We start from the raw sequence: 27,191 nt of genomic DNA on the forward strand, positions 1-27,191 counted from the left end.
ACAATAGTAAAGAATTGAAAGAAGCAATGAAACACAGCAAGGTTATTTAACTTTGGCACAAAGTTGTTCACATGGTATAGTTGAATCAAGGGATGGGGATAATCTGCAGCATTAGCAACATGAGGTTATTTTTTTTTTGCTCATGTAGTAAAATAATTGCCATGAATTCTACCACATCTCATTCAGGCCACATGGAAACATGCATGCTGTATAATCTAGGCACTTTAATCCATATGAGTCTCATTTTTCAAGGTTTATATTTATTTTTCTTTCTTCCATGCATATTTGACATAGTATATGCAACTATTCCTTCTGGCTTTCACTCTTCTTTGTTATTCAAAAGCCAGGAAGACAAATTCCCTCTGCAATTCAGAAAAGGCAGACTTGCAACTTTTCAGCATTTTAAAAGCCTTTTGTCACCCATTGTCAAAAAGAACAAGGTAAAACCAGCATTGTCACTTTAATAGTTGTTGCTTAAAACAAAGATGGATTTGAATACTTGCCTTGGCTTTCTGCACTGTATGTTTGTGCTGTTCTCTGCACAGCACTATAGTTTCCAGGCTGTCTTAACCACATCATCAGGGGAAGTTGTGTGCTTGTTTCCCTGTATCCTTGTAAATCATACTGTCTATTTACATGCTTTCAAGAAACAAAAAAAAATCTGCAAGTGTTTCTATTAAATTGACTTCCCCACTGTGACACCAGTCTTCTTCCCTCTGCTTGCTTTGAATGATTCTGTCTGGGGTTGGTAGTAAAGGCTAAAAGGAAAAAAACAAACCAAAATAACAAAGCTGGAACAGTCAAACCTCAGGCCATTAAGGGCCATGTCTTCAAAGCCATGTGTCTAAGCAGAGAGGACATGTGGTTTCATTGATTGAATGCAGACTGAGAGACAGGAACTTGTAACTTTTAATTTTACTTGTGCTCTCGTCTCACTTTGCAACCCTTAAGCAACTTCATTTAACTCTGCAGAAGATCTAGCATTATCTTTTGTAGAGTCACAACACCAATCCCAAAGGCCAAGGCAGATTTAGGCCATGCTTTGAGTTGTGCTCATTCTGGTCTGCTCCAAGGGGGCAAGAAGCATCCTAAAGGTAGCTCAGGATAATCACCCAAGCTAGTACAATTCTGTGTACTGAATCACGCACTTACGTGTTATCCTCAAGCCCTTGACCTTACTCTTCTATATCCCATTTACTGAGTCTCATCCTGTATTTCTTGGCAAAGTCTGAGCTGCTTTTGATAGTGGCTGTGCAGTGGAGCAGTTTCTGCAGTATTTATCTTTACCACAGGGCTGTATGCAGTTCACAGCTGAACCCAGAACACGCAGCCCTATGTCTCAATTTCTCAGTCTAAACTGAAAAATGAAAATGCTTTTTGAATTCCAGGAGGAGGCTGATGATGCTTGCCGTGCTGTGCCTTTGCGAGGGATCTTTAGCTAACCCTGGGAACAAAAGCAGCTGAAGCAGACACTCTCATCTCCCCGGAGAAGACAGGGAGGGATTCCCAGCAGGAAGGACAAACCATACATCAGCTCCTAGCTGAGGCATCACCTTTCAGTGACAGGGCTGCTGAGAGCAGGGGTCTGGGCTCTGAGAGGCAGGAGGTGGGTTCCAGGCCCAGGGAAGAACCAGGGAATGATCTGCATTCCTGCTGACAGCCTTCTGGTCAGAAGCAAGGCCAGTGCTGCTGTTCCAGGACAGAGCTTGCAAACCCCAAACTGACAGGAGTAAATGAACACTAGTGTGAATATAATTGACTGTAGCTGGTATTAGCAAAAGAAACCTTCACAAAGCCAGCACATAACCATATGAGGCCCGACCTTTTGATTCCTTATTTTGAGAAGGGAAATCCAAAACATTAAAAGTTTCAATAAAAAGTATCAGAAGAGGAAAATGTCCTCTGTTTCTATCCTAATACTGGCTAAATAAAGTCTATGTTTCTTTGCCTGTTGAACACAAGCAGCAGAGAACACTTTGTCTTGTTAATTTTTGTTACCTTTGTAACGAGATATCTGGGACATCCTACCCACACAGCTTGATGGAGAATGCTGGTTTTAGGTGCTTCGCTTCATTTTACCTTTTATTATGCTTGGGAGAGATAGAGTTGTCATAAATATTTAAGTAGGATAATTGAATTAATCAGTTATATTTACTTAATGCTCATATTGAGTTTAAGACACACATCCACTGGTGTTAGGTCTGATTGGAGGTTCTGACTTGCAACCTGATTTTACTGTGAATCTTAATATGCTTGTCATGTCTTTTATGGCATCTTCTTGAACCAGTGGGTCCAGAAGTACTTCAGGTTGTCATCCCTGAGATGCAAGACTTTGTGATTATAGGTATGAAAATAGAGATTGCAAATATAAAGGCTAAGGGATGTCCAGGCCACCATAGCGTTTCTTAGAAAAATTAATTATTTCATCAATTAAACAGCACCTTTTAGAGGTGCAGGGGTATTCTACTTGCCATACATTGGAAGGATGGTCTCATTTTCCATCCTGTCTTTATCTACTGCTTCTAACTGTAGAGTGGTTTTCATCCAAAGAGCTTGCCACAGAAAACATCAGTGTCTACCAAGAAGAGAGACTGAGGAGTGGAGTCTTTTTCTATCAATGGACTGACACTAATCTCTCCAGGCTCCCCTTTTAGAGGCCTGCCTGACTGCTTCTGGCTCAGTATTTAATCAAGGATTTGGTGTCAGGAAAAAGAAACCATCACATAAGCATTGCCTCCTCTTCACACCACTTTGGGCTCTACTTCTCCTGAGGAATAGCCTTGAGTTGCCACCTAATTTTTCACCATACTCATAGCCCATTCTAATGACTGATGGCTGGACACTGCTGCCCTAGTCTGGGTTAGAAAGGATGATGAGAGGGTGAATAATGTATACAATGACAAGTATGACTGTGCCCAGCAGATCCTGGGATATAATTATGCTTTAGGAATAAAGCAGTGTTTGAACTCTCATGGCTGTGTTAACATTCTGATGATGTTTGCTATGTCCTGCAGTAACTGATGCAAAAGCTGACCTGACTCCCTGAGAGAGAGGCTGCAAATATAACATGGAAAGAAAATTATCTTCTGCAAAACTTGTAACTTCGGGTTTTTTTTGGAAAAGAAAATAAACAATTCTTGTTTGCTGATACCAAGCATTTACTAAGTGCCAGTGCCACAGCTGTCAAGAGACCAGCTCTGGATTTTTTGAATTTATTTTTAGGAGATTCAAACAGCAGGAAAATAATGATTGCTTAGAAAATAGACTTTAAAATCTGTGATTGTTATTTCTCAGGTTAAAAATGGCAGAGAATAGTGGAAGTTTTTTGAAGTTCATCCACAAAAAGGGGAAATACATTGATCTGGATGGATGTTGATGTGTTATGGGTGGTGATAGAATGGAATCAAGTGCAGTATCAGAAGTAAAGATGTGGTTGTCCTCTGTTTTTGTTTCTTTTTATCACTATATTTATTTTGAAATTTTCTTTTTGATTAGTGTCTAATTTAGAAAGGGAGACATTTTCTGTAAACTCTCCCTGCACTGAAACACAAGTAAAGTTATGGATTCTATATGTTAGTGGAAGATGAGGATATTTCTAAATATCTTACCTCAAAGGAGGTGAAGTGAGATGGTGAGCAGGGCTTTCTTCAAAGGATTGTGTTTGACAACCTTCTCAGCAGTCAAAAAGAAAACTACATAACCTAGAAAGTTCACAGACTTCATACAGACTTTATATAGCAGCTGATTGGATGACCTCTTTCACCAAAGTTTCACTGAGAAGAAAGATCCCATTTATATAATACAAAGACTACAAATGGAATAGAAAAAAAAAAGAGACATTTATACAAAAATGAGATAAATAAAATAAAAATAAAAATTAGTGTTCTAACTGAAATACTAGATTCAAAACAGTCTGAGTTTCAAGGGAATACAATTCTATAGACAGACATTTTGGCTTGGGTTTTTCTCCGTAGGAAAGGTGCAGAGGTCATTGAAGAAAAGAATATAAAACATGATGATATGTTTTGGTTCCTTCTGTGGTCACTACTTCATTCTATAAGGTTTCCAGTCCTCTAAAGCCAAAGCAGAACTTCTTATTGCTATTTAGGGAACCAGAACTTAGCCCTGGAACCACATTTTTTGCATCATCATTTTATCATTTTATTTTCTTACTTGCCTTAAAAGTTCCTGTCTTTATAGCAATATAGATGAGTAAATTCACCCTCCTTGTTGTATTTGGAATGCTCCTGAGAATACATTATTTGATCATTTTAGGTTTAACATTATATTTATGGTCATTAGCAGCCATCCAGAATTTCAAAATGCAGAATTTGAGCTGTTTCAATGACTTTTAAGCTCTCAGATACATTACGGGAAGGCACCATATCTAATTTCTGTCTCAAATACTTTGGAAATGTAATGGATGGGTCCATGCATGCTGCATTTTTCTTGTTGTGCTCAGTTCCTGCTTCAGACCATAAGATATGACAGACTAAAACAAGAAATTCTCAGCTGAGACAGACCGACAGTGTTCCATCTATCTCAGTGTTTTATCGCCAACAAAGACAAGAAATTGTTGGAGTTTCTTTTTGACATCCAGTTTCCCCCGTACACATCCAGAAGTGCCTGAAATACTGGAACTAGATGTATTAGAGAGTGCATCCCTTTCTCTTCCCTTTAAGGGAACCTATTTAAAGACAAATAGATTGTGGAACCCTTTCCACAGAAATTTTCACTGTCTGCAGTGGAAAGGAATATTCATTGTTACCTGTTTTACAGATACCTTACTAATTTTAATGAATCTCAATGTCTCTTGGTATTCAAAATACAATTTTTATGCAAGAATTTTGCAAATTTAATGCTTCTTGTGAGGCAGTGTGAGTCAGAAGCTTCCCAGATGAAGACTGGTATTTGCAGTTAATTTGCTGCAGGTACCCATTCAAATCACCTCACATTTTCTTTTGTTCTGGTGAAGCTCAGTGATTGGTGGGAAGTGAACTCAGAAGGTGACCAGAGCAGCCACAGTGAATGTATTTAAACATTGATATGTGCTTAGTCAGTCCTTATCTGTGCTTTAAAAGTAGTTAGTTATTAGTAATAATAATGAACACTGTTGTTTTGACAAGATTTGCTCCTTCATATGAGGTCTAAGCTAAAGATTTGAACTTTTTTTTTTAAAGGGGGCTAATGCTTGAAATATTTTCAGTGAATGTAGAAACAGAAGTTTTGGGGTTTTTTTTCTCTTGAATACAGGACGGTTCTCTGTTTCACTGGAACAGAGGAGGACAATATCTCCCAAGAGACTCAAAAGGCTTGAAGGTAGCTGCTGCCAGGGTGGGTTAGTTTGAGCATGTGTTTGGATAGAGCATGTGGCAGCATCTCTCACAATGTATGGCATTAGGAAATGCAATTCGATTCAAATAGGAAGGAAAGAATTTCTAAAATAATGCTTTAAAGGAAACAAACTGAACTGCTGGGGGCTGAACTCATATGAGTCAGTAAATCTATCAGAATTACTGTAATGGTTTATTTTTTGTGCTTTAGTACTTCACACTACTTTTTGAGTAAAGGTCAGCTATTTGCTGAAATGGGTCAGAGATGCCTAGATAGATTTGGAGTGAAATGTCTGACAAATTCTTGCCAAATCCAAATGGAAGGCGTACAGAGTGGTGGTGATGGTGAAGCCTCAGATGACCTCCCCCTTCATATTTATCCTAATCCTCAGTGCCACTTTATTGTCTAAGCTGTGTATTCTACATAACACAACACAGATGCAGTAGCCCAAAGACAGAGGTGGAGTAAAAAGGGATTTGCACTATAAGGGAATTGCCTTTGTGTAATCAAAACAAGATCTGCAGTTACTCAAGTTCTCAAAATTCTTTTTTTGCAGGCTGTTTCCAGGCTCTTCTGCCACTCATGTCCCCATAAAGCAGAGGATTTTTGATATTTTTCCTCATCTGCTCTGCTTCTATGTAGGCATGTATGTACCCAGTGTATGCAACGAAGCAGGAAGATGCAAGCCCATGCCTGCTGTTATGCATGTAGCAGTAGCAATGTCTCCATGGCCATCAAGTTGATTTGCTTTTAAGTTCCCTTAATTTATAACTCCCTATAAAAAAGGAACATGTAGAGGTCAGAGCAGATGAGCAGAGGTAATATTGCTGAAGTTTAGCTGAGGTGTTAGGGCTGGGTTGAACTCCATGGTCTTGGAGGTCTCTTCCAACCTTGTGATTCTGTGAAAATACCATGGATTGCATGTAAAGCTAACACTATCTCTGTACCCTACATCAATGTGTTATGCCCACTGTACGCCTTATTAGTAGAAGTGTAAGTAAAGAACCTGTGCATTTGGTATGTAAAATTTTGGTGTAGACATAAATCAAAATACAAGATTTCCCATACTTACAAAGATACTTGTATTAGGGACCTAACTCAGTTTTTAGTGCAAAGAAAAACCCATCAGCAAATCCCCAAATCCCATAGTAGATTTTTACATGTAGTTCATTTAAAGTACCCGGTGGTCTGCCTAGAAAACATGAGTGTCTTCTTATTTGATTCATGCAATGACCTGAAAAACTAGAGTGCTCACAAACAGAAGAAAACAATAATTGCATTTTTGAGCAGGCATATTTTGCTGCCTGTAGAATAGCTTAAAACTCTATCTCACTTTTTATTTATATATTTCTCCCTCTGGCCCTCTCTCAGGTTTTATTGTGCACTGCCTCTCTGCCTTTCTGAACTCATTTGAGATGTCCACTTTCGTATAAGCACAAAATGCTGATAAGACTTTTGTGATTCCTTGTGGTAACAACCGTGCTGAAAAGTAGCACAAGGACACATATTGATAAGGACTGCTGCCTGGAATGATTTGGCACATGCCAGATGGAATTTGCATTTGAGCTGAAAGCCAACTCCAGGCTTCTGTACCTCTTAGGAACCACTTAAAAGCTACTAAGAGAGTTTAAGTGGTTTGCAAGTCTCTTATTGGCTGTCTGCACATGGCTAAAAATCACCTACCATGAAGCACTGATGGCAGAGGACTATGCTTTTTGCTTTACTATTGGTGTGTGTCATTTGTGGGCCTCCTGGCAATTTTGATCAACTGATGTAACCACACACAGACCTCAAAGGTAAAGAGAAGTGGAAAAACAAAGCAGAATTGCTTTCTGTGTTCTTTTCCGTCTTTGTCAGGATTTGTTCAGCATAAAGGCTTTGAACTTTACATTTGACATAAGCTTAGACAAGCTCTTTTAAAACTGTTTTAGAGCAGTTACTGAGAAAATATAATGATAGAAGCTTCAGGACAGAATAGCAGAGCTTTATTCTGTTCTGAGCTGCTTCTTCATAAATGCTCAAAGATGGCAGACTATTTCTTGTGTATCTACTGTGTCCCTTGTGGACAAATTTAGACCTAGTGCCATTACTGTATCCTCCTTTCTCTGTTCATGGTCAGAAGACCTGTGATTTGATATATCAGGTGAAACTAATAACACAGAATATTCAGTCCCACAGTCATCAGCATGGGCAGAAGAAATATTGGCTGGAGCAACACATCCGAAAAGAAACTATGTCCTCTTGGCTCTGCTCTGTCTTTGAGCACCTTCTGTGCTGGCAGCATCTCTGCTCCTTCAAGGAAATAGTATAGCAGAAGGAAGAGTGAAAAGTGACTTAAATCGTAACTGCAGATGTAAACACCATTTCTTCTGCTGCTTTTTCTCTTCTTTCCCAGGGAACTGAGCTGCTGCCAGAAACTAAAGACAGATAGCAGTTTCTTGGTGGATGTAAACTGCTGCAGTCACTGTTTAAACATATAATCGGTACTCCTTCATCCTGCAGGAAAAGTGCTCTTGCTGGCTAGCACTGCCTGTATGTATTATTTTGTGATCCCTTAAGAGTTCTCATGAGATTCTTGTGGTTTTAATTCCACAGCTGAGAATCACTTGGTTAGAAATGTCTATTTACTATTTCTAGCTTGCTCTTATTTCTACTTGTACCTAAAACTGAAGCTTCCTCCTGTTAAATTCTGTCCCATGCAGCCTGCTTTTCTCAAAGAACTTTCAAGGTTGAATGGCAGATCTGAATGGCTCTTGGGGAAAGGTAGTAATGTACCCTTTCACTAAATGAGAACCAAATCAGAGCAAAGTGCCAAGAAGTTTGCTCTTTGTCAGAATCAAGACCTGGGGATGATTCACATCCCCATTGTTACAAAGAAATTCTTTAATCTTATCATAATTTTGTCAATCCTTTTAACCTTTTGTTAATCCTTTTAATCCTTTTAATGTATACATTCTTAGGATATGTGCTTGACCAGCAGCAATACTAAAAAGAGACAACAGGACTGTGTCACTGAAAATAGTTATTAACATAGAGTTACTAGAATCTTGTGTGACAATTAGCAAAAAATAAATGGTAGAACCAAACAAGAGTAAATGAGGTAAAAAAACTGTTAATGGTCTTGGTAAACTTTTCTCTCCTACTGCTGCTGGTGTTTCTTTCCTCTCTGTGCTCAGAAAAATCACTGGGTTTACTGGTGTCCAGATAACCAGTGTATGGATGCTTTTGTGTTGCTGTAAGACAGTTACAGTTGCAGCTATACCTTTCATGTTTAATATTACTGATTTTTTTTTTCTGATGATATGTGGACGCACAAGTTGTTTCCTGTGTGAAGCGCTGTGTCACATCTGGTGTGTCACAGTGAGATTATAGCACTTTCTCCACTTGTGCATACGGAAAAGTGTAATTAGATCACTGGGAAAAGATAACAAATCCAGATCCCCAGGCTCTTGTCAGGCACTGTTGATGCTGAGATATTGTGCAGTTGATAAATAATTCAGCTATTTAGCTGAACAGGGATTTCAGAGGCTTAGCTGTACATTCTTCATCCATCATTTTAATATCTTTCCCCTTTTCTGGGGAAAGAAGCTGGATATCTGATGGCAATGATTTAAGAATTTTGTTTGATAGCCTTCTATTTGCCTGTTACAGGGACTATGTCATATGAGCAGGATTTGTTCTGTATCTGGGGAACATCTTTTGTTCACTGGCCCCATAAGTGGCTACACCATACATGGCAGGTTCTCTGAAGCAGAAGTTAATAGCACAAACAGCTTTATTAGTCTTTCTTGATAGCTCCTTAGAAGTGTTTAGGGAGTAGTTGTTAGAGCTGTGAAGGAGCAGCATGCTAAGTAATATTAAAATAGGAAGATCTCCATCTGCCTTTGTTGGAAAGATGAACGTATGATGACACTTTCAACTGTATTTATACTGAGGTGCCTAAGAAGTTGAGGGGCAGCTCCTGCCGTATTTTCTCTCCACACCATATGCTACAGCTATGGAAGACAAGAATATGCCAGCCCACGCCTATTTGCCTGAGATCCTAAATGAACGATACCCCACAAGGTAATGTGACGCCGTGCAGGATCTCAGCAATGATGTAGCACCATGCAACACATTTAAAATGTGTCAAAATGTTGTCTCCGAAGCAGCAGTGTTTAGCCACTTAGGTCACTAAAAGCAGCTTTTTCAAATTCTCCGCAGACGTTTTGCCAGGCTGCCCACATATCTCTAGATAAAAGCAAACTGTTTGTTTCACAGTGTAGAATAATTTATAGGTAGGGACCAATTTGCTTGCAAAGAAACAGCAGGTTGCCATCATTTTTTCTTAGTGCAAAATGCATTATGCTAACCGCAGTACAGAATGTATGTGTTCCAAAAGGAGAAATATTTGAAATTAGTTTAGTATTATTAGTTTTTCTCAAACAGTCGTGTCCAGTTTTGTCAAAAAAAAGCTGTAAGCCCTCTGGAAAACAGTCAAGAAGGCAAAGAAAGATTATCTTTCTGTTTCTTTCACTGTGTTAAGTGCAGCTGTCCAGAGGCAGATAATTCCACAACAATTTTCACAGTTTTAAATTGTGGAATGTAAACACTATTTTACAAATGCTTTTATGAAGTGGAATTGTGTCCAGACTTATGTTTTTGGGTAGAAGAAGTCAATTTTTTATTCTTCCCCTATTGTTTTTCCTCTCTCTGTCTCTGGTCAGAAAGGATCAGAAAACATTGGACCTCAGGCACATTTCCTGTTGAAAACATGATCAAAACTGACAAATCTACATGCAAGTTTTTGGCTTCAGTGAAACGATATATTTTAATGAAAATGTATTGTGTTGAAATGTTCCAGATAGCTTCTCATGTGAGAGTCTTTTCATCTGCCATTTCCAACTTCCTCAAACCAACTTCGCCATGGTACATTGATGAGTTTATGGAGTCTTAGGTGAGATCCATCAAAGCTATTTCACCTAAGATATGAGAACAACTTTTGGGGATGAAAGACCAGGGAATTACTTTACTGCCATACTAAATAGATCATTCTCACTGTTTGACAAATTTGTCAAGTTTTGAACACTGCAGCATTAGACTGGTGAAAAATTAGAGTAGGCCTTGGGGCAAGGTTAATAAAGACACCAATAACCCTTTGCTAGTAGGTGCAATACTCCATTTAATATGAGTCCTGGAGGTGATCATCTGTTCCTCTTTGCCCACTGGAGTGAAAATATCATGATGGTTACCATCTGGAGTAATTTTACAGCACTCAGCAATTTTAAAATGAAAGCAGGGATATTTCTTTATAAAAAGATGCTTGGGCTATCAATGTCTTTGGGCTGCCTTGAAATCCTACACAACTTAGAAGTTCACATTGGTTAAAAACCTGGAGATCTGCACCTTTTCTTCTTCCTTGTGTTCTGTAAGGGAGTCCTGTCTGCTCATGTACAGGCAGATAAAGATTTTGCTTTTTAATTTGCCAAGTGTGACCTCATAACTATTACTCTAACAGCTACAATTATTTGAAATACTAGGCTTAGATGTTTCCTACATTAGAATTCAGGACTCCACAGGCAGGACATTCTTAGTGGCAGTTTTCCATTTCTAGAACTCCTAAGATGAAATTATCAGTAGAAATAGGTCCATGCAAGATTAATTCAGGCACACAGTCATTCGGATAAGTGTGGATGGTAAGAAAAACCAAAGTGTGAATTTGAATGGATATGTTTTCACTAGATGTTCTACAGTATTTAATTTATGGGTTTTATTACCAAAAGTAGTCTTATTTTTGAACTACTTAATGACAAAATTTGTGTTTACCTATGTGTGCATAAGCAAGAACATATTTTTCTTTTTTTGCCACAGACTGCAAATGGTTGTTTCTGGGTTTAGAAAGGTTTTCACAGGTGAGGTAGTCTTGATGAAGTTATGCAATATCAATTTTTAGAATAACTTCCTTCTGCTACAATTCAGTAACTGTTAAACCCAGGAATGAAGATAACATTAGTCTAGCAGCTGAACTTTGGCACTTCAACACCATTTATGGAGGGGTCTGAGGAGCTGAGCAGGGTGTGTCATACAGCACAGTGCCTGACAGGATGACTGGCAGCCTTGAATTCATGGCCCCACCTGAGGCATTAATGTTATTGATCTTGTAGCTATTTCAGCTCTGCTTCCTGGAGTACAGCAGTCACTCTAGTGATTATGTCTTGTAGTAGGTTCTCTCTCTTGACCTGTTACTGATTCCTGTTAATGTGTGCAAGGAAAAAAATCTGTTCTACCTGAGCTTTTTCCACTCCAAGCCTATCTTTTTTCCATTATTTGTTCTCTTTTTTTCTCCCTCGCTCTTACATTCCTCCTCATGCCTATGAAGTAATTTCACTCTGTAGTAACCCACAAGTAAAAAATACTTGAACCATGAAGCTGGGAATAGTGCTTTTATAAGACTACATGAACATTAATTTTCCCAGTAGCAAAGTCCTATACAACTCAGTTTGTCAGGTATGTAACAGGAACAACATCAGACAAGTCAGCAGTCACAGACAGCTTCGAGGAAGAAGTGTGTGCATGTGTGCAAGGACAGTCAAAGTGGGAAGAAAGCAAGTCCCACATTTATTTATTTCTTTGTTTATTCAGGGGAGGGAAAGTTTCCTGCTGGCTTAGCTCCCTCTCCTGGCAGTCGGGAATTGGGCTGTCTCAGAGTCCTGCTGAACGTGTACACTACCCAAATTTCCAAAGACAAAGCTCTTGTTCACTATAATAGCATGCCTTTTAAAAAAGGGGTTCCTGAAGCCTGCATCCTTCTGGTCAATGTGTCCATGTAATTATTTGCAGGAATGTAGCTAGAAAGAGAAAAAAGGCTTGGAAAACCAGAAGATTACAGAAGAACCAGAAGGGGAAGCATGGCAAATTAGGTCTTTACACCCATTGTTGCAAGATGTACCGCTCTCTAAATTTTCTCCTCTCTCCTCCAAGGCAGATCCAAATCAATTCCACTTACATTCTCAGGCTTCCTGATCTGAGGTTTTGAGACTAATTATTAATGCAGATTGAGAAGTAAAAGTAGAAACATCCTGATCAGAGTAGAAAAAAGCACAAGAGTTCAGATGTGTACATTTGCTGAATCATTTTGCTAACAATATTGCAAAGACAGTAACGCACTTCTCTGCCAAAATCGGTTCATATAGACTACATTGTGTCTGTAACAGTGTACAGAGACACTCTAAGCTTTCCTTCCTGTATGGGCTACTGATGATCCTGTCATCAACACACTTTAGAAGAGGGCACCAAGGATGGTTTCTTCCTCTCTATCTTTCTCTTCTCCTCTTTTTCTTCCTCCTTACCTCCTCTTACATAATACACACCCATAACTACGAAGCAGCCAGAACAGCAGGCATGCAAAAGGGCTTCCTATAAAAGCATTTTGATTCCTTTGGGTCATTTTCCCTGTTCCTTTGATGCAGAGATTATAGAATCATATTAAAATTTGAACACAAAGTTCAAACCCAAGTAACACATAAAGAAATATATACAGTAAACTATCACCCAAGGCTCCTAATCACTTAAAAAATAACAACAACAATCAAACAAACAAACAAACAAAAAAAAACCCAAACCAAAACAAAAAAAAGCACCCACAAAAACAAAACAAAACAAAAAAAAATCCAAAACCAAAAAACCAAAAAACCAGGATATTCATTAATGTGTACACTCACAGATATGAACTCTACTTATATGGAAAGAAGGTATTTGTCAGGTATTATTCTGTAATTTTTCTTGTTACCACTTGATAGATACACAGGGACATTTTTCTTAAGTACAAGGAACTGTGTACTAGATTTTATACAAATGGAATTAGATTTGTTTTCTGTTTGTCATTCAATTCTAGACATAATAGCCTTGTACTTACTGTATATTATAATTATGTAAAGTAAGGTTATGACTTGATTATAACCCTGGTCTGCAGTACAGCCAAGAAAATTTATGCCAAATTGTTTAGTACTAAATAAGAGTCACTGACTGGTAATAGTGAAAAGAATAGGTATGACCATTTGGTTTTGGTTTTGCTTGCCTTTCAATTTATGTTGCGTGAAACTCAGGTCCAGATAAATGGATAAACTGCTGGGAAAAGTGGTGCTAAGTTGTTAGACTGTCAGAAAAAAAAGGCCTTTGATTGCTTTGACCTATTTTTTTATTATTATTTTTGGGTCCTTGAAGGAAAGAATAGCCAAGTATTCTTAATTTTACTATCTCTGAAAAATTTATAGCCTTAATGTAAACCATGGTTAGGCAAATGAAGACAGACAGCCTGGCTTTAGGAGCACCTCAAAATGCTGTGCATATAAATAGGGCTGTAAGTATTCATATGCAGGCTTGGCTCCATATGCTATCTTCTCCCTTTATTCTCTGTTTTCTTCACTAGGTTCTCAGGTAGCCACAGGGACCTTGACTGCATGTTTGGAAGACTGCAGAATGAAAAATGGAAAAGGTGATTTTAAGGGCAGTTTTGGAGATTCTTTAAACAGCGTAGGCAGAGCCACTGAGGCAGTATACCAGTCAGTGAGGTAGGAAAAAGTTCCACAAGCAGACTACTAGTGAGTCGACTTTTTTTTTCCCCTAGATGCCACAAATTTATAATTGAAAATCATTTTCAGTAATATATTAATTATTTCATGGCTATGCACAGCAGAGTGACAAAGGTTGGAAGTTGTGTAGAGGATTCTGACCAGTAAAGCTAAGACTAATAAAAAACTTTCACCTTCCTGACTTGCAGCCAGATGTTTCAGCCTTTAAAATATCTTTAATCAAAACCCCTTATATTTTATCCAGTACATAAAGCCAGAATTTTTGTTTTCCAGCTAGCATCAGTTATGCCAAAAGGGAATTTAAGCAAAGCAGATTTGAAAAACGAGAGATAAAGATGTTGATCAGAAATGCATTGTAATTTATGAAAATAAATATTTCCATTGATTGCAGGAGCTACTAAGCCAAATTTTCAGACTTGGCCACCTAAAACATGTGATGTTTTCTCATCTATTTCAATATGGCTTTCTTAACTTCATTGTGTCATTCCGTAAATCCTAATGGGATTTAATATCCTGGCTGCAGTAAGGCAGGAAATGTCTTACACATTTGGAAGATATAACTTGTATCTAAGGAGGATATAGTGAGAAATAATAGAAATCAAGTGTACAGGGGAGGAAATAGAAACAAAAATTACCAAATTGGTGACGGACAGATGGGTTATTATTGAGGTATTTGCTCGTTGATTTCTTTAATTTTAAGATAATTGGGACACTTACTTTTTCTCTACCTAGATTGGTTTATAGAGCTTTCTGACTTCAAATAAGCAAAGTTACTGCCACCTATAGCTTGTCAGTCAACTCCCAAGATTTACAATCACAATAATCAAGGAATGCCTTTAATTCCTCTACTTCCAAATTTCTACTTCTGAAAAAATCAGTAAATTTGCAGAGAGACTGAATTTAGTATTTGTAGTCATATTGAAAACAGAGGAAGCTTTAGGAAGCCAGTATGCCAGGAATAGGGCGGGGGAAACTGAGTGACTCTATCTGCCTTCAGTTCTGGTAGTTTACTGAAGGAAAAACTATTTACACTTTTCTAGCCTTTGGAATTTACAGACAATGGTTTTCCTTCCAAAAATTTTTTTTTTTTTTTTTTTTTTTTTTTTTTTTTTTTTTTTTTAATCCAAGCAGGTTTCCAACTCTTAAATCTTTTTAATATCTTTGCAGTGGAGATTTCTCTACTCCAGATTTCTGTCTACACAGACAGAACTCGCTTTTGCATTAGGGAAAATTAGAGCACTATGAGAGCTTCTTTAAGTCTGTATTAAGCAGTTGTAAAAGTCTACTGAAGTAAAACTCTTCCCAAAAAAGTTATTTAAATGCATTCAGCTTTATCCTTGCTTCCTCATTCTTTACGTCTGCCACACCACAGCCAACCCTGAAGTCATAAATATCTAATTAGAAACGTCCTTGTGCTCTTGCTTAGTATGATCAAGATTAATATCAAATGCATATAATCTGTGTTGATTTTTATTGTATCAGTTTATTAAGGACTGATATCTAGAGTTTAGGATACTGGCAATAATAAGAAGACTACCTTTCTTACCATCGTGAGGGAAGAAAACATTAGGACAGTTTTAACAGTTTTATAATAGCAAAATCAGTGTAAGAGCAAAAAGGAGAGAAACTCCAGAAGTGACTGAGTGACTGTCCAAAGCTCTTTTTCTTGTAATATCTAATGGGAGGTGCTGTGTACTAGACTAATTTGTTTGAATCATTACTAAAATCTTGAATTCAGGTGCCACATCTACTTAGGTGAGAGGTACACTGGACAGAGTAGTAGAATGAGGTGAATGCATAAATCAGTTTTTATACAACAGTCAGGAGATTCCTAGTGAACCAGGAACTGCAGCTGCCTGTGGCTGCATGTTCTTAGCTGGGCTTTCTATTATACCCAGGAGGGAAATAAAACCTAATCAGTGACTTGGACGTACCATGGGAAGTGAGCCTAGTGCAGGGTATTGGATCTGCCAGGAGGTACAGGCTGTCTCTCTCTGATGATGATGGAAAAGGGAGGGAACAACTGTTATTACTCTGTGTGGTCCCGAGCATCTCAGAGGATGCACTGCATATCCATTCTCCTTTTAAAAGAGAGTGTCATGACAGATCAGAGCACTGTGATCCAGATGGGAGCCAGGCCGTATTAAAGGCGGATAAACTGTCACACTTAGGCTCATGTTAGAATGTAATCCTGTTAAGAGTTTCTCCACAGTATCACATCATCTGGCATAATTGAAAAGAAATCACTCTTGACTGAAATATGCCTGTGCGAGGAAAACCATGAACAGTGGGGTACCTAATCTTACTGTTTCTATAAAAGGACAGTACACAGTATAGGCTATATTACAGTATTACATTTACATATCTTTAAAATTTGAATTCATGATGATAAACAGGACTTTTCAGGGTCTCACTTTTTTATCTCCAGCTGATTGAACCTTGAGGCTGATACCTGATGATGCTCTAAATAAATACAGTAATCTGCAAGTGCAAGGTTCAAGGGTTGTAACAGTTTGACTCCTAAGGATGCTTTTTACACTACATAGGATTCCCAAAACTAGCATCAGGGACATGTTATAAGCCATACAGGTGTATCAGAAGAACAAAGATTTATGTATCAATAAAGTAAGTTTCTTACTGAATGACCTGGATGTTCTTAAATTGTTTAAATAAATATAAATATAATAAAAAATAAAGAAATTTTTTAAAAAGCATCCATCATTTTGAAACAGGATTTTCATTCACTAAAATTCTATGTTCTTGAAATCCCAGCCTGAGTTTTGATCTAGATAAACAAAACCTGGAAAATTACTGTGCCTATTTCACTGCAGTTGAAGACCCTGAGATCTGCAGATGCTTTGTACTTGCCGAGGTTGATATCCTTCATCAGGCCCAGCTATGGATAATGCAAGGGGCAGGGGGACAACAATCATTGGAAACAACATATAACAGGACAAGACAACATCAAACAGCACAGTACCTTTCATTGCATGCTTTAGAGAGTGGGAATGCTTGGTTATAGATCTGAATAATAAATAGCAGCTGGGAACATAAAAAGTATGCTTACAAGCTGAAAATACACATTAAGGAACTCGACTATACTAAAGCTAACACACTTGTTTATGTAGCCATTCACAGATAACTGTGCAGCAAAATTAAAAGCCATATCTAACCTTTATGGTTTCAAAGGAAGTGTTCTGCAAAACTGCCATAGTTTGAGCTGATCTCCTAAAACAATACTTAAGCAGATGTGAGCCTGTTTCATTTAGTGGAAAGTTGTGAAATCTATTGACAGCACAGTTCACATCAGAACCTATATCAAGATGATAGTTTTAGCAAATACGTGTCTTACAGCAGGGCATCTTACATTTGTGGACTACCATACTTGTTTAAAAGACTCTCCTCGTAAGTCTCTAATTCACTAGAGTGAGGTACAATAATTTGGCAGTATGCATTAATTTGGACAATATATGTAATGTTATTACAGAAATAGAAGCAGAGTATTCCAGAGTCTGGTAGAAAATGGAAAAAACATAGAGTGGGATTAAATAATGTAGCCCAGAGTCTGCTCTGTCAGGCATCAGTGGATACCAGTCATTGAAGTCAGTGGTTCTGCAAAAGAAAAATAATTACCTGAGCAAAAATTTCCAGTTAAATGGTTTAGGTTTTGGGTTGGTTTTAGTTCTAGAATTTAAACAGACTATGAGAGGACAAAGACTGGAGGTATAGTATGCAAATGCAAGTAATAGATCTAGCCTTCACTGAAGTCACTGAAAGTCCTTCAGTCATTGCAATGACTTTGCATCAAATCTATTTCAAGACTATTTAACAGTAATATTAAGCTAATGTTTAATATTAATGCCTTTTTTCCCTTTTTTTTCCAGAAATCCATAAAGAGCTCAGCCTTAGAATAGTCTTCTAATGGGCTTGATCTTCCCTATTAAACATTTCATGCTATTCAGCTTTTTCTTTTCTCTTTCCTTTTACAGGCAGGCCAGATCTGGCAGATAGCGGCTATGAGGACTTTGCTGACTTCAGAAAGCTGACAGAAACCAACAGACTTCAGTGAAATAATCCTCCAAGCACAGAGACTTCTGGTAGCTTTAAAGTAACCTGTTGTTCATCTGCAAAGACATGGCTACTGGTTCTTTCAGCACATATGGAAGAAGGCAACAAACATTGTAACCCTGGCTAATAAGACTGTGTTTTACTTATCAAAAGTAGGAGGTAGGCCAGTTATAAAAGGATTATCTTATGCTTAGCCTCCAGGACTTTAACTCTGGCCTGAACACTGGACATAAGTAGAAGCCAATTTTAATGACCTGAGATTTTGTTACCTGTGCATTATTATTGTTATCAGTTCTTAAATACTTCGGTACTTTATTTCTTTAAATTAGAAATGGGTTCGCGGACTAAAATATGGCCCACAGATTGGGCTCTTTTCATGAAATCATGGCTTATCTTCTCCCTGGGGCTCTACATGCAGGTCTCCAAAACTTTGGCCTGCCCAAAAGTTTGCCGCTGTGACCGAAACTTTGTCTACTGTAATGAACGAAGCTTGACCTCAGTGCCTCTTGGGATACCGGAGGGTGTAACCGTGCTCTACCTCCATAATAACCAAATTAATAATGCTGGATTTCCTGCAGAGTTGCACAATGTCCAGTCTGTGCACACGGTCTACCTGTATGGCAATCAATTGGATGAATTCCCCATGAACCTGCCCAAGAATGTCAGGGTTCTCCACCTGCAGGAAAACAACATTCAGACCATTTCACGTGCTGCTCTTGCTCAGCTTCTGAAGCTGGAAGAACTGCACCTGGATGACAACTCCATCTCCACTGTTGGCGTTGAGGATGGGGCGTTCCAGGAAGCCATCAGCCTCAAGCTTCTGTTCTTGTCCAAGAATCACCTAAGCAGTGTGCCAGTAGGCCTTCCGCTGGACTTACAGGAACTTCGTGTAGACGAAAACCGGATTGCTGTCATTTCAGACCTGGCCTTCCAGAATCTTACAAGTCTGGAGCGTCTGATCTTGGATGGCAACCTCCTTACTAATAAAGGCATAGCTGAAGGCACCTTTAGCCACCTCTCCAAGCTCAAGGAATTCTCAATAGTTCGGAATTCACTGACTTACCCTCCTCCCGATCTTCCAGGTACACATCTGCTAAGACTTTACTTGCAGGACAACCAGATAACCCATATACCACTTACAGCCTTTTCAAACCTCCACAAACTGGAACGTCTTGATATTTCCAACAATCAGCTTCGGATGTTGGCAAAGGGAGTATTTGATAATCTCTATAACCTGAGACAACTCACTGTAAGGAATAATCCCTGGTTATGTGACTGCAGTATAAAGTGGGTCACTGAATGGCTCAAATTTATTCCTACTTCCATCAATGTACGGGGTTTTATGTGCCAGGGACCAGAGCATGTCCGAGGTATGGCAGTCAGGGAGCTCAATATGAATATGTTGTCATGCCCCACCACCACCCCTGGTCTGCCTCTTATCATCACCCCAGTCCCAGCTACAACCATGCCAACTACATTAGTTCCCAGCTCATCATTTCCTCCCTCAAGTAGTAAATATAATCCTCTCACTCCCATCATAGCCACACTCCCCACTGTGCCTGACAGGGAGGACAGAGAAAGGGTGACCCCTCCTTTGTCTGAATGGATTCAGCTCTCCATCCATTTTGTGAATGACACTTGCATCCAAGTCAACTGGATGTCACTTTTTTCTGTGATGGCATATAAACTCACATGGGTTAAGATGGGCCATAGTCTGGTAGGAGGAATTGTTCATGAACGAATAATTAGTGGTGAGAAGCAGCAATCAAGCTTGGTAAATCTGGAGCCCAAATCCACTTACCGGATTTGTTTGGTTCCACTGGATACTTATAACAACTACCGAACTGGAGAAGACACTGTCTGTTCAGAGGCCACAACCAAGGCTTCCTTTTTGAATGGCAGCAACATCCCTTCTAGCCACGAGCAGACGACTTCTCAGAACCTGGGCTCCCCATTTCTGCTGGCAGGGTTGATTGGGGGTGCAGTGATATTTGTCCTCGTGGTCTTGCTCAGCATTTTTTGCTGGCACATGCACAAAAAGGGTCGTTACACCTCCCAGAAGTGGAAATATAACCGGGGCCGTCGGAAAGACGACTACTGTGAGGCGGGGACCAAGAAGGACAACTCCATCCTGGAGATGACGGAAACCAGCTTCCAGATTGTCTCCTTAAATAATGATCAGCTCCTTAAAGGAGATTTCAGACTGCAGCCCATTTATACCCCAAATGGGGGCATTAACTACACAGACTGCCACATCCCCAACAACATGCGATACTGCAACAGCAACGTCTCAGACCTGGAGCACTGTCATACGTGATAGTGAGGGAAGATGGGGGGCTCTAGGACAAGGAGAAAAAACTCTAGGAAAATAAGCCCCCTAACAATAATGAAAAAAATTACATTTGATAAATGTTACACAGATGCATTTATGCATTTGAATACTCTGTAATTTATACGGTGTACTATATAATGGGATTTAAAAAAAAAAGTGCTATCTTTTCTATTTCAAGTTAATTGCAAATGGTTTTGTAACTCTTTGCTTTTTAAATCTTTAAAAAAATATTGCTGAGTACTGTACAGGGTTGTACAATAAGAACCCAATGTCATGGCAAAGGAAAGAATGACTCATTCTTCAAACATTAACCACTTTGCTGTCGAAGCAGTCTGAGGGATGTTAAGTTTCTAGGTGTCCCGGATTACAGGAAAATAAGTGCATATTAAAACAGGGTCACTAGGAACAGACAAAAGCAATTCAGATAAAATGGGCACAACCCTTCTGACTTGAACTCAGCAGTTGCTGTTGAGCTTCAAACAATTGGAAATACATCCGTTCCTCTTTGTTAGTTCTGCACTTCTCACTTCCAGCTGAAAGCTGGAGTTCGGAGTGCTGCCAAAAAAGCTACTTTCTTGTTTGATTACTTTTCTTTCAATCTACTTGGAATAGGAAACGTGGAAAGAGCTCAGTGTCAAACTCAAAGTGACCTTGATTCCTAATTGCAAAAGTTGCTCAGAAAATGTCCCCAATACTAGATACTTTATCTTAGAAACTGTTCCTGCTTTTCACTAGGATTAAGAGGCTTTAGGCATTCTCTGACCCTTCTCAGTGGGAGGTGGAGGTTATGTAAGAGTGTGTAACAGAGAGCTGTCATTAAGGTGCACCTCCTAGCAGAGCAGCACTTGTTGACATAGCATGTTCAGGTAAAGCCAAAGTGAGGGGAATTCTGAGTGCTCCAAGCTCTGCAGTATTCATGTACATGTTCATGTAATTTGAAATCTAAAAGTGCGTATTCCTGAAAACCTGGTTCAAAATATAATGGCAATGGAAAGGTTTTGCTAATAGTTTGTGGGGTGCAAGCTTTGTTTGACTTAAGGGTCTGAGTTATGTTCAGTATGGAGAAAGAGGGGGGAAAAAAGAAAAAAAAAGAGAAAACAAACAAGAAATATGTTGTAAAAAAGGATTTAGTACTGGAAAGACCTCCAGGGCTATTACGAACTGAAATATGTTCAGTGGGGAAAATCATGTACAAATTTTGGTGGGTTTTGTTTGTTTGTTTTGCTTTTTTTTCCTTCCCAATTAAAGTATACAGAGACTGACATTAGCTAAGCATTTGATTGACTGGGGAGTTTTGAGAACACAGGTACACAGTGCCCCTGTGAATTACCCTTCTTTTACTGTAAGCATTTTTCAGTTTTCCATAATGATTTCTGCTTCACAAGCAGTAGGGTTTAGAGTTTGTTTTTTTATACCCTCAGATTCTTTAGCTGCAATGCCTTCTCAGTCCTTGATCTTTACATGCACTATGCAAAACATCATGCTTGTATTAAAACCATAACGCAGCTCTCAAAATTATGTAATGTTTCAGCCACTCTGCTAACTCAATGACTACCAAGAACTGTGGTGGAATCTAATTATTTGGGGTTTTTTCAGTTTGCTTTTTAAACTATGTAATTTTCTCCTGAGTTTGGGGACAAGCTAAAGCGACATCACATTGAAAACAAAACAAATCAAGAAACAAAACAAAAATATAGAGACAAGACTTCCCTGAGGTAGTAGGGAACCAAAGAGAGAAAGTTTTACAGTGATAACCTAGGGATAGACAGAAAGTTGCTGCATGTGGATTGGCAGTAAAGACTGAAGCACTTTCACAGTGGAATGCTTAGACTTTTCACTTTATGAAGCTCCTTATGCTGGAAGAGGGGGTTTTAATCCTTTCCTTCACTCATTTCACTCAACCCATTCTTGAAACTCAGCAGTCTATAAGCATGTATTTTCTGCGATTCAGGTCACATGATGACACTAATTTTCTGCAATCACACAATGAACCCAGTTATGATTGATGGCAAAGTATGACCATTTTATAAAGAACCATGTCCTCCCACCAACACCTTTTAAAATTACATTTGAAATTCCACTCTCTATTCTATATATTTGCTATTTTCTCCAGCTGTAGCAGTATTCTAAGCAACCTCTGTGGCTACTATAGTAGTTAAGGCACTAAAATTCTGCTGATTAAACATTTACCATATGATTTCAAATGGCATAATTTTAGATAGAAACGTCTATGCAAAGTGGAGGGGCTTTTTTTCTGTGATCTCTTTACTGGTGATAAGATTGATACTTTTGGGCTTTGGTTTTTGGTTTTGGTGGGTTTTTTGGTTGTTTTATTGTTTGTTTTGTTTGACATATTTTAGGTGCCACAGCTCAAAAGACAAGCAGCAAATAGTTGTGCTTCTGAACACTTCTGTTGCCTGCTGGAGTTTGCTTGAAGTTAAGCAGAGCCAGTGATTCCTGTTGGATGTGGTATCCATGGTATTTAATTTCAATTAAACAACTGGTTGTAAATTTGGTTTCAAAAGGCCTCCTTTGAAACTACATGCTTACTAGTATTTTGTACTTCAATGACTGATGCAGGAGGAATCTTCTGTTCTAGACCTTAGTATACCATAGGCACCTTACTTGTAGCAGTTGACTTATTCAGGGAGTTTGGCCTGTACTGCAGGTGGATCCACAAGCCCAACCTGATGACAAAAAATCTTGTTCCTTCTCAAATAGGGTGAAAATAGAAGGCATTCAAACTGTTTGCTTTGATCTTGAATGATGAAACATATATATCTATATTATATCTATATTATAGATATCTATATAGATATATAGACTATGACTCGCTTACCTAGATCAAAAATCACAATGATTTCAAAGATAGAGTACTTTATGCTTCTTTTCAGTATGAAGAAAAATATATCAATTTGTAGGGGATACTGACAAAAGTTTCTTTACTATGAAGACTTCTGAAAAAACACAGCAAGCGCCTTATACAGAAATTTGTGGATAGAGCTGGGAATATTATCTAAAAAATTTCAGAGTTGTAGTCAATTGAAGAGTCATATGTGTCATTTGATGAATGTTTCTCCCAATTTAATTGTTCTGTAGCTCCAGAGCAGTGAATGTATTCCAACCCTCAACAGAATTTGGGACTTCTCAAAGTGTCAGTCACACAAACATCTGAGATTTCACTTCAGTTCCCACCTAGATAAGCACTTAGTGAACAAATTTCACTAGGTAAAGTATGTAGAAAAAGTCACAGTTAAAAATGGACAATGATCTTTTGGCAATAAAAAGTTTAAGATTAGTAGCTTTTTCCTTGAGCTTTGCAAAAATTGGGTCATCTTCACTTAGGACAAATATCTGACCACATATAATAACTAAAGGCTATAGAGCAGATGTGCATATACAACTCACTCAAAATGCTCACTTTGAAGTCTTGTTTTGATCATTGGATCTGGGGACAAATTATTTTTTATGACAAAATCTCACCCATCTTCCATTGTACACTGCTAGTAGTTGACATAGATGTGCAGAAAGATTGGTGAGTAAAATAAAATAAGCATTTAAGTGAAATTATGTTGAAGTATCACAACACTGCTGTTCCCAGTACTTGGGTTCCTTCTGAAGATGTATTTATTTACAAACAGGTTCTTATTTTCATGGATTTTGTCACTTTACAAGTGTTCCTTGCATGTGGCTTGCTGGCAGAAATGAACACCTGATTAGTGCATGGACTTTGGGTTAACAGGTTCTTACTGGAACATTATTACTGAATATCTTTATAAGAATATTTAGGGAATAAGCAACTTTGAACTGAAAAATATTAGCAGTTTTCCCTGTAAGCCAACAAAGGACTATAGTGAATATCATGTAAAACAAAAAATGAAGTAGCATATGATATTTGCTGCTGGAGTTGTTCAACTATATTTTTCTCTGAATCATTTTCTTTTTTTCACGAGAGTAAGTTTTTCCCTCTGAAAAATTTATTAATTTCAATTTTGCAAGCAAAAGAACTTTATGCATATTGATATTATTGTTTTAAGGGTCTACATAAGGCACTTTATTAATGGCATTGAAGTGAAAGTTCAGTCAGCTTTTGACAGTAAAGTGGTTAATTCCCATTGAATTCTACATTTAAAATACTTGTTCACCTTAAATTTAACACAGAGGTATTATTTTTTTTTCTTTAGAACATGAGAACTATGGTTTTACATATGACTTATCTTTCCAGCTCAGTGGAAAAACAAAACAGAAGTGAGTGCCAAAACCAAAAGCTACTGGCTCTGAACCTCATCAAATCCTGCCTGATGCTCTCTTCTAAACACAGAGATAATCCTAGGAAGCTGGTGATCACTTCTTCCCTGAACTCTATTGAACAGGGCACTTTGTATCCCAGATGATACTACAGGCAATATTGAAGCATTTGGCATTAAACTTTTGTACAGCAGAGAATGTTTTGCTCTTTAAAAGGACACTGGCTAGTAGTCCATATGGAAAACTAGCACAGAAGAGATTTGGCAACCTTTTGTTACACTGGGGCTCTGTGGAAATGTGCCTCATGAGAGCTGAATTCTGATCCTCTCAGAAACAGATAAGCTACTAAAAAAATTGGTATGATGAGTTGATCCCAAATATCGGAAGATGATCTTTCATAAAATTGATTTTAACTGAGATATGCACACTTGATTCTGTTCTGTGTTTGGTATACTTTCTATCTTTAACATGGAAAAATAGATGGTTTGAAGTCCGCGTTATCTGTTTTCTGCAATCTGCCATGTTGCACGCATTGTTAACTTCAAAACCTCACTATACACTATATATTATCTTGTTGACATATTCAGTAAAGAGTTATTTAAAAAAATACAAAAATCTTGCTGTATTTATATGAGCAAGTTAATTAAAATAAGGATGTGGGTTTCTGAAAGGGACCAAAAATATCGAACTTTTATACTTTCATTCATGGAGATATTTTCAGATGTTCTACTGAAACTTCTGTCTGTTCAATCCTCTCTTCAGTTTCTAAAAGACAAATATCATCTCTCTCTCAAAGAGCTAATAATTTTTTTACCTCAGTTTCTCAGATTTAATCTTATCTTTAAAAAGGTATTATTTTCTAATATGCATATAGAAAAGCAATGTAAAATGAGAATACTGTACTCCAGTGTTTGCAATTAATAGGTACATTTAAGGAGCTACATGTCTATAACAAATATATATATGTGGAAGCTGTGACTCATTATATGCATAGCCATTTGATAAATGCATTTGACATTCATCCATGAAAATCATGGATCTGGTTTTTAAATTATTATTATCTATTTAATCTGTTTCCTTGACATGAAATATGATTTTATTTTTCCAATTCTCCCTTCAGAATTGTTCTTGAATTTTCAGAATGCACGACATTCATACATAAGCCTTAATAAATTTTTGTATAAAGCAAATCTTACACATAACATATATGGTGATATATACTATATATAAAGAGATGGTTTAGCTACTTAGAAATGGAAATTACCCTTCTTCTATTTCCATATACAAGAACTATTTTTTTTGCTTTACCAGACAGTGAGAATGTTGCAAGCTATGTTATTTCAAAGCTTAGAAATTTAATATTGCTGACTGTCACAGTTCCTCAGCAAATTATCTCACTCTCTTTCTTAATGCTGAGTATCACGTAAAGCTCCCGAGGGCTGGTGTGCAGTACATGCACTCCTAGTCCTGCCTCTTTTTGCCTGTAATATGCCTCCCCTGATTTGATGTTTCTACTGGAGCACATTAACCCTGAAACTAAACCTACTTGCCTAACCAGAGGAGGGTGGACAATAGAGATAATGAACATAACAAATGCCTGCCATCAATTATGAATTTCTGACAGTGAAGGCATCATCATTTTCAATTGACAATATTTTCTGTCAAAAAAAAATGGATGCTACTTTCTGACTTCATCAGGTAAACTTTTAGTAACCCAAAATTATTTACTGTAGCAAAGATAAAACCTTATTTTTAATACTTCTAAACTCAGTTATCTGGAGTTGTTCATACACGTGCAATTGTGTATAAATTTCTTGTGTATAGATTTAGCTAAAAAGTTCTCTCAAAGAAAGCACATGGAGGAGTATTTTTCATTATTGTTCAGTCAAAATTTTTAATATTCCACTTTAAAAAGAGTTCTTCCATTGAAGAAGAGTTATGGTACCACATGATAAACTGCATTCCACCATTAATGTATGGATCAAATATTTTAATTCTACTTGAAATGCCACTGTCAACAAAGGCTGAAACTACAAATTACTAAAATACTTCCATTACACAGAGACTTGGTGAATTTTTAGCAATAATTTTCATTCCTAAAACAAATTAGCATATTTTTACGGTGAAATCCTGACCCCACTGATTTCTGAACTATAAATCACAATAATATATAACAGTAGGATTATTAAAAACAATATCCTATGCAATATGACACAAGGTAGAGCATGTCACACTATGTATCCCCAAATGCAATACATCAACTGAATAAGGCAGTAGGCCTACGTCTCTCTTATGAAAAGCTGGGAAAGCTGTGGAAAAAACTGCAGAAAATGAGGGAGGAGATAAGTATGTGCTGAGCAACACTGGCCAATATAAAGCCATGGAACTTTTTTGGAACATTTTTGTTTGTAACCTCATATTATGGCTGAATTGTGACTAAAAAGTGTGTGTATGAATATTGAGAAAGAAAAAAGAAAAAAGGAAGAGAGAGTGTTGGTTTGACTAGAAAGTCAATTTAAATGACAATCTTATAATCCTGACCTCATATATTTTCACAGACTACTTTGGGCATTCAGAGGTCAGGAACCAAAACATAATTGATTGCTCTCTGACTTACAATGCAAATGTTAGGAATTTCT

The 27,191-nt window shown here is 37.8% G+C and overlaps 1 protein-coding gene across 7 annotated transcripts in view; it reads left to right on the forward strand.

Moving 5' to 3' along the window:
* Positions 1 to 21,568, forward strand: part of FLRT2 (fibronectin leucine rich transmembrane protein 2) — a 58,205-nt gene extending 36,637 nt beyond the window's left edge. For all 7 annotated transcript variants that reach the window (XM_063399115.1, XM_063399111.1, XM_063399113.1 and 4 more), the window contains exon 2: positions 17,894 to 21,568. In XM_063399115.1, the coding sequence (XP_063255185.1) occupies positions 18,304 to 20,289 (1,986 nt within the window). In that variant the 5' untranslated portion in view covers positions 17,894 to 18,303 and the 3' untranslated portion in view covers positions 20,290 to 21,568. The remainder of the gene's footprint in view (positions 1 to 17,893) is intronic.
* Positions 21,569 to 27,191: the final 5,623 nt, after the last annotated feature.

This window comes from Prinia subflava, chromosome 5, assembly GCF_021018805.1.
Source record: "Prinia subflava isolate CZ2003 ecotype Zambia chromosome 5, Cam_Psub_1.2, whole genome shotgun sequence".
In the NCBI taxonomy this organism is placed as follows: Eukaryota; Metazoa; Chordata; class Aves; order Passeriformes; family Cisticolidae; genus Prinia; species Prinia subflava.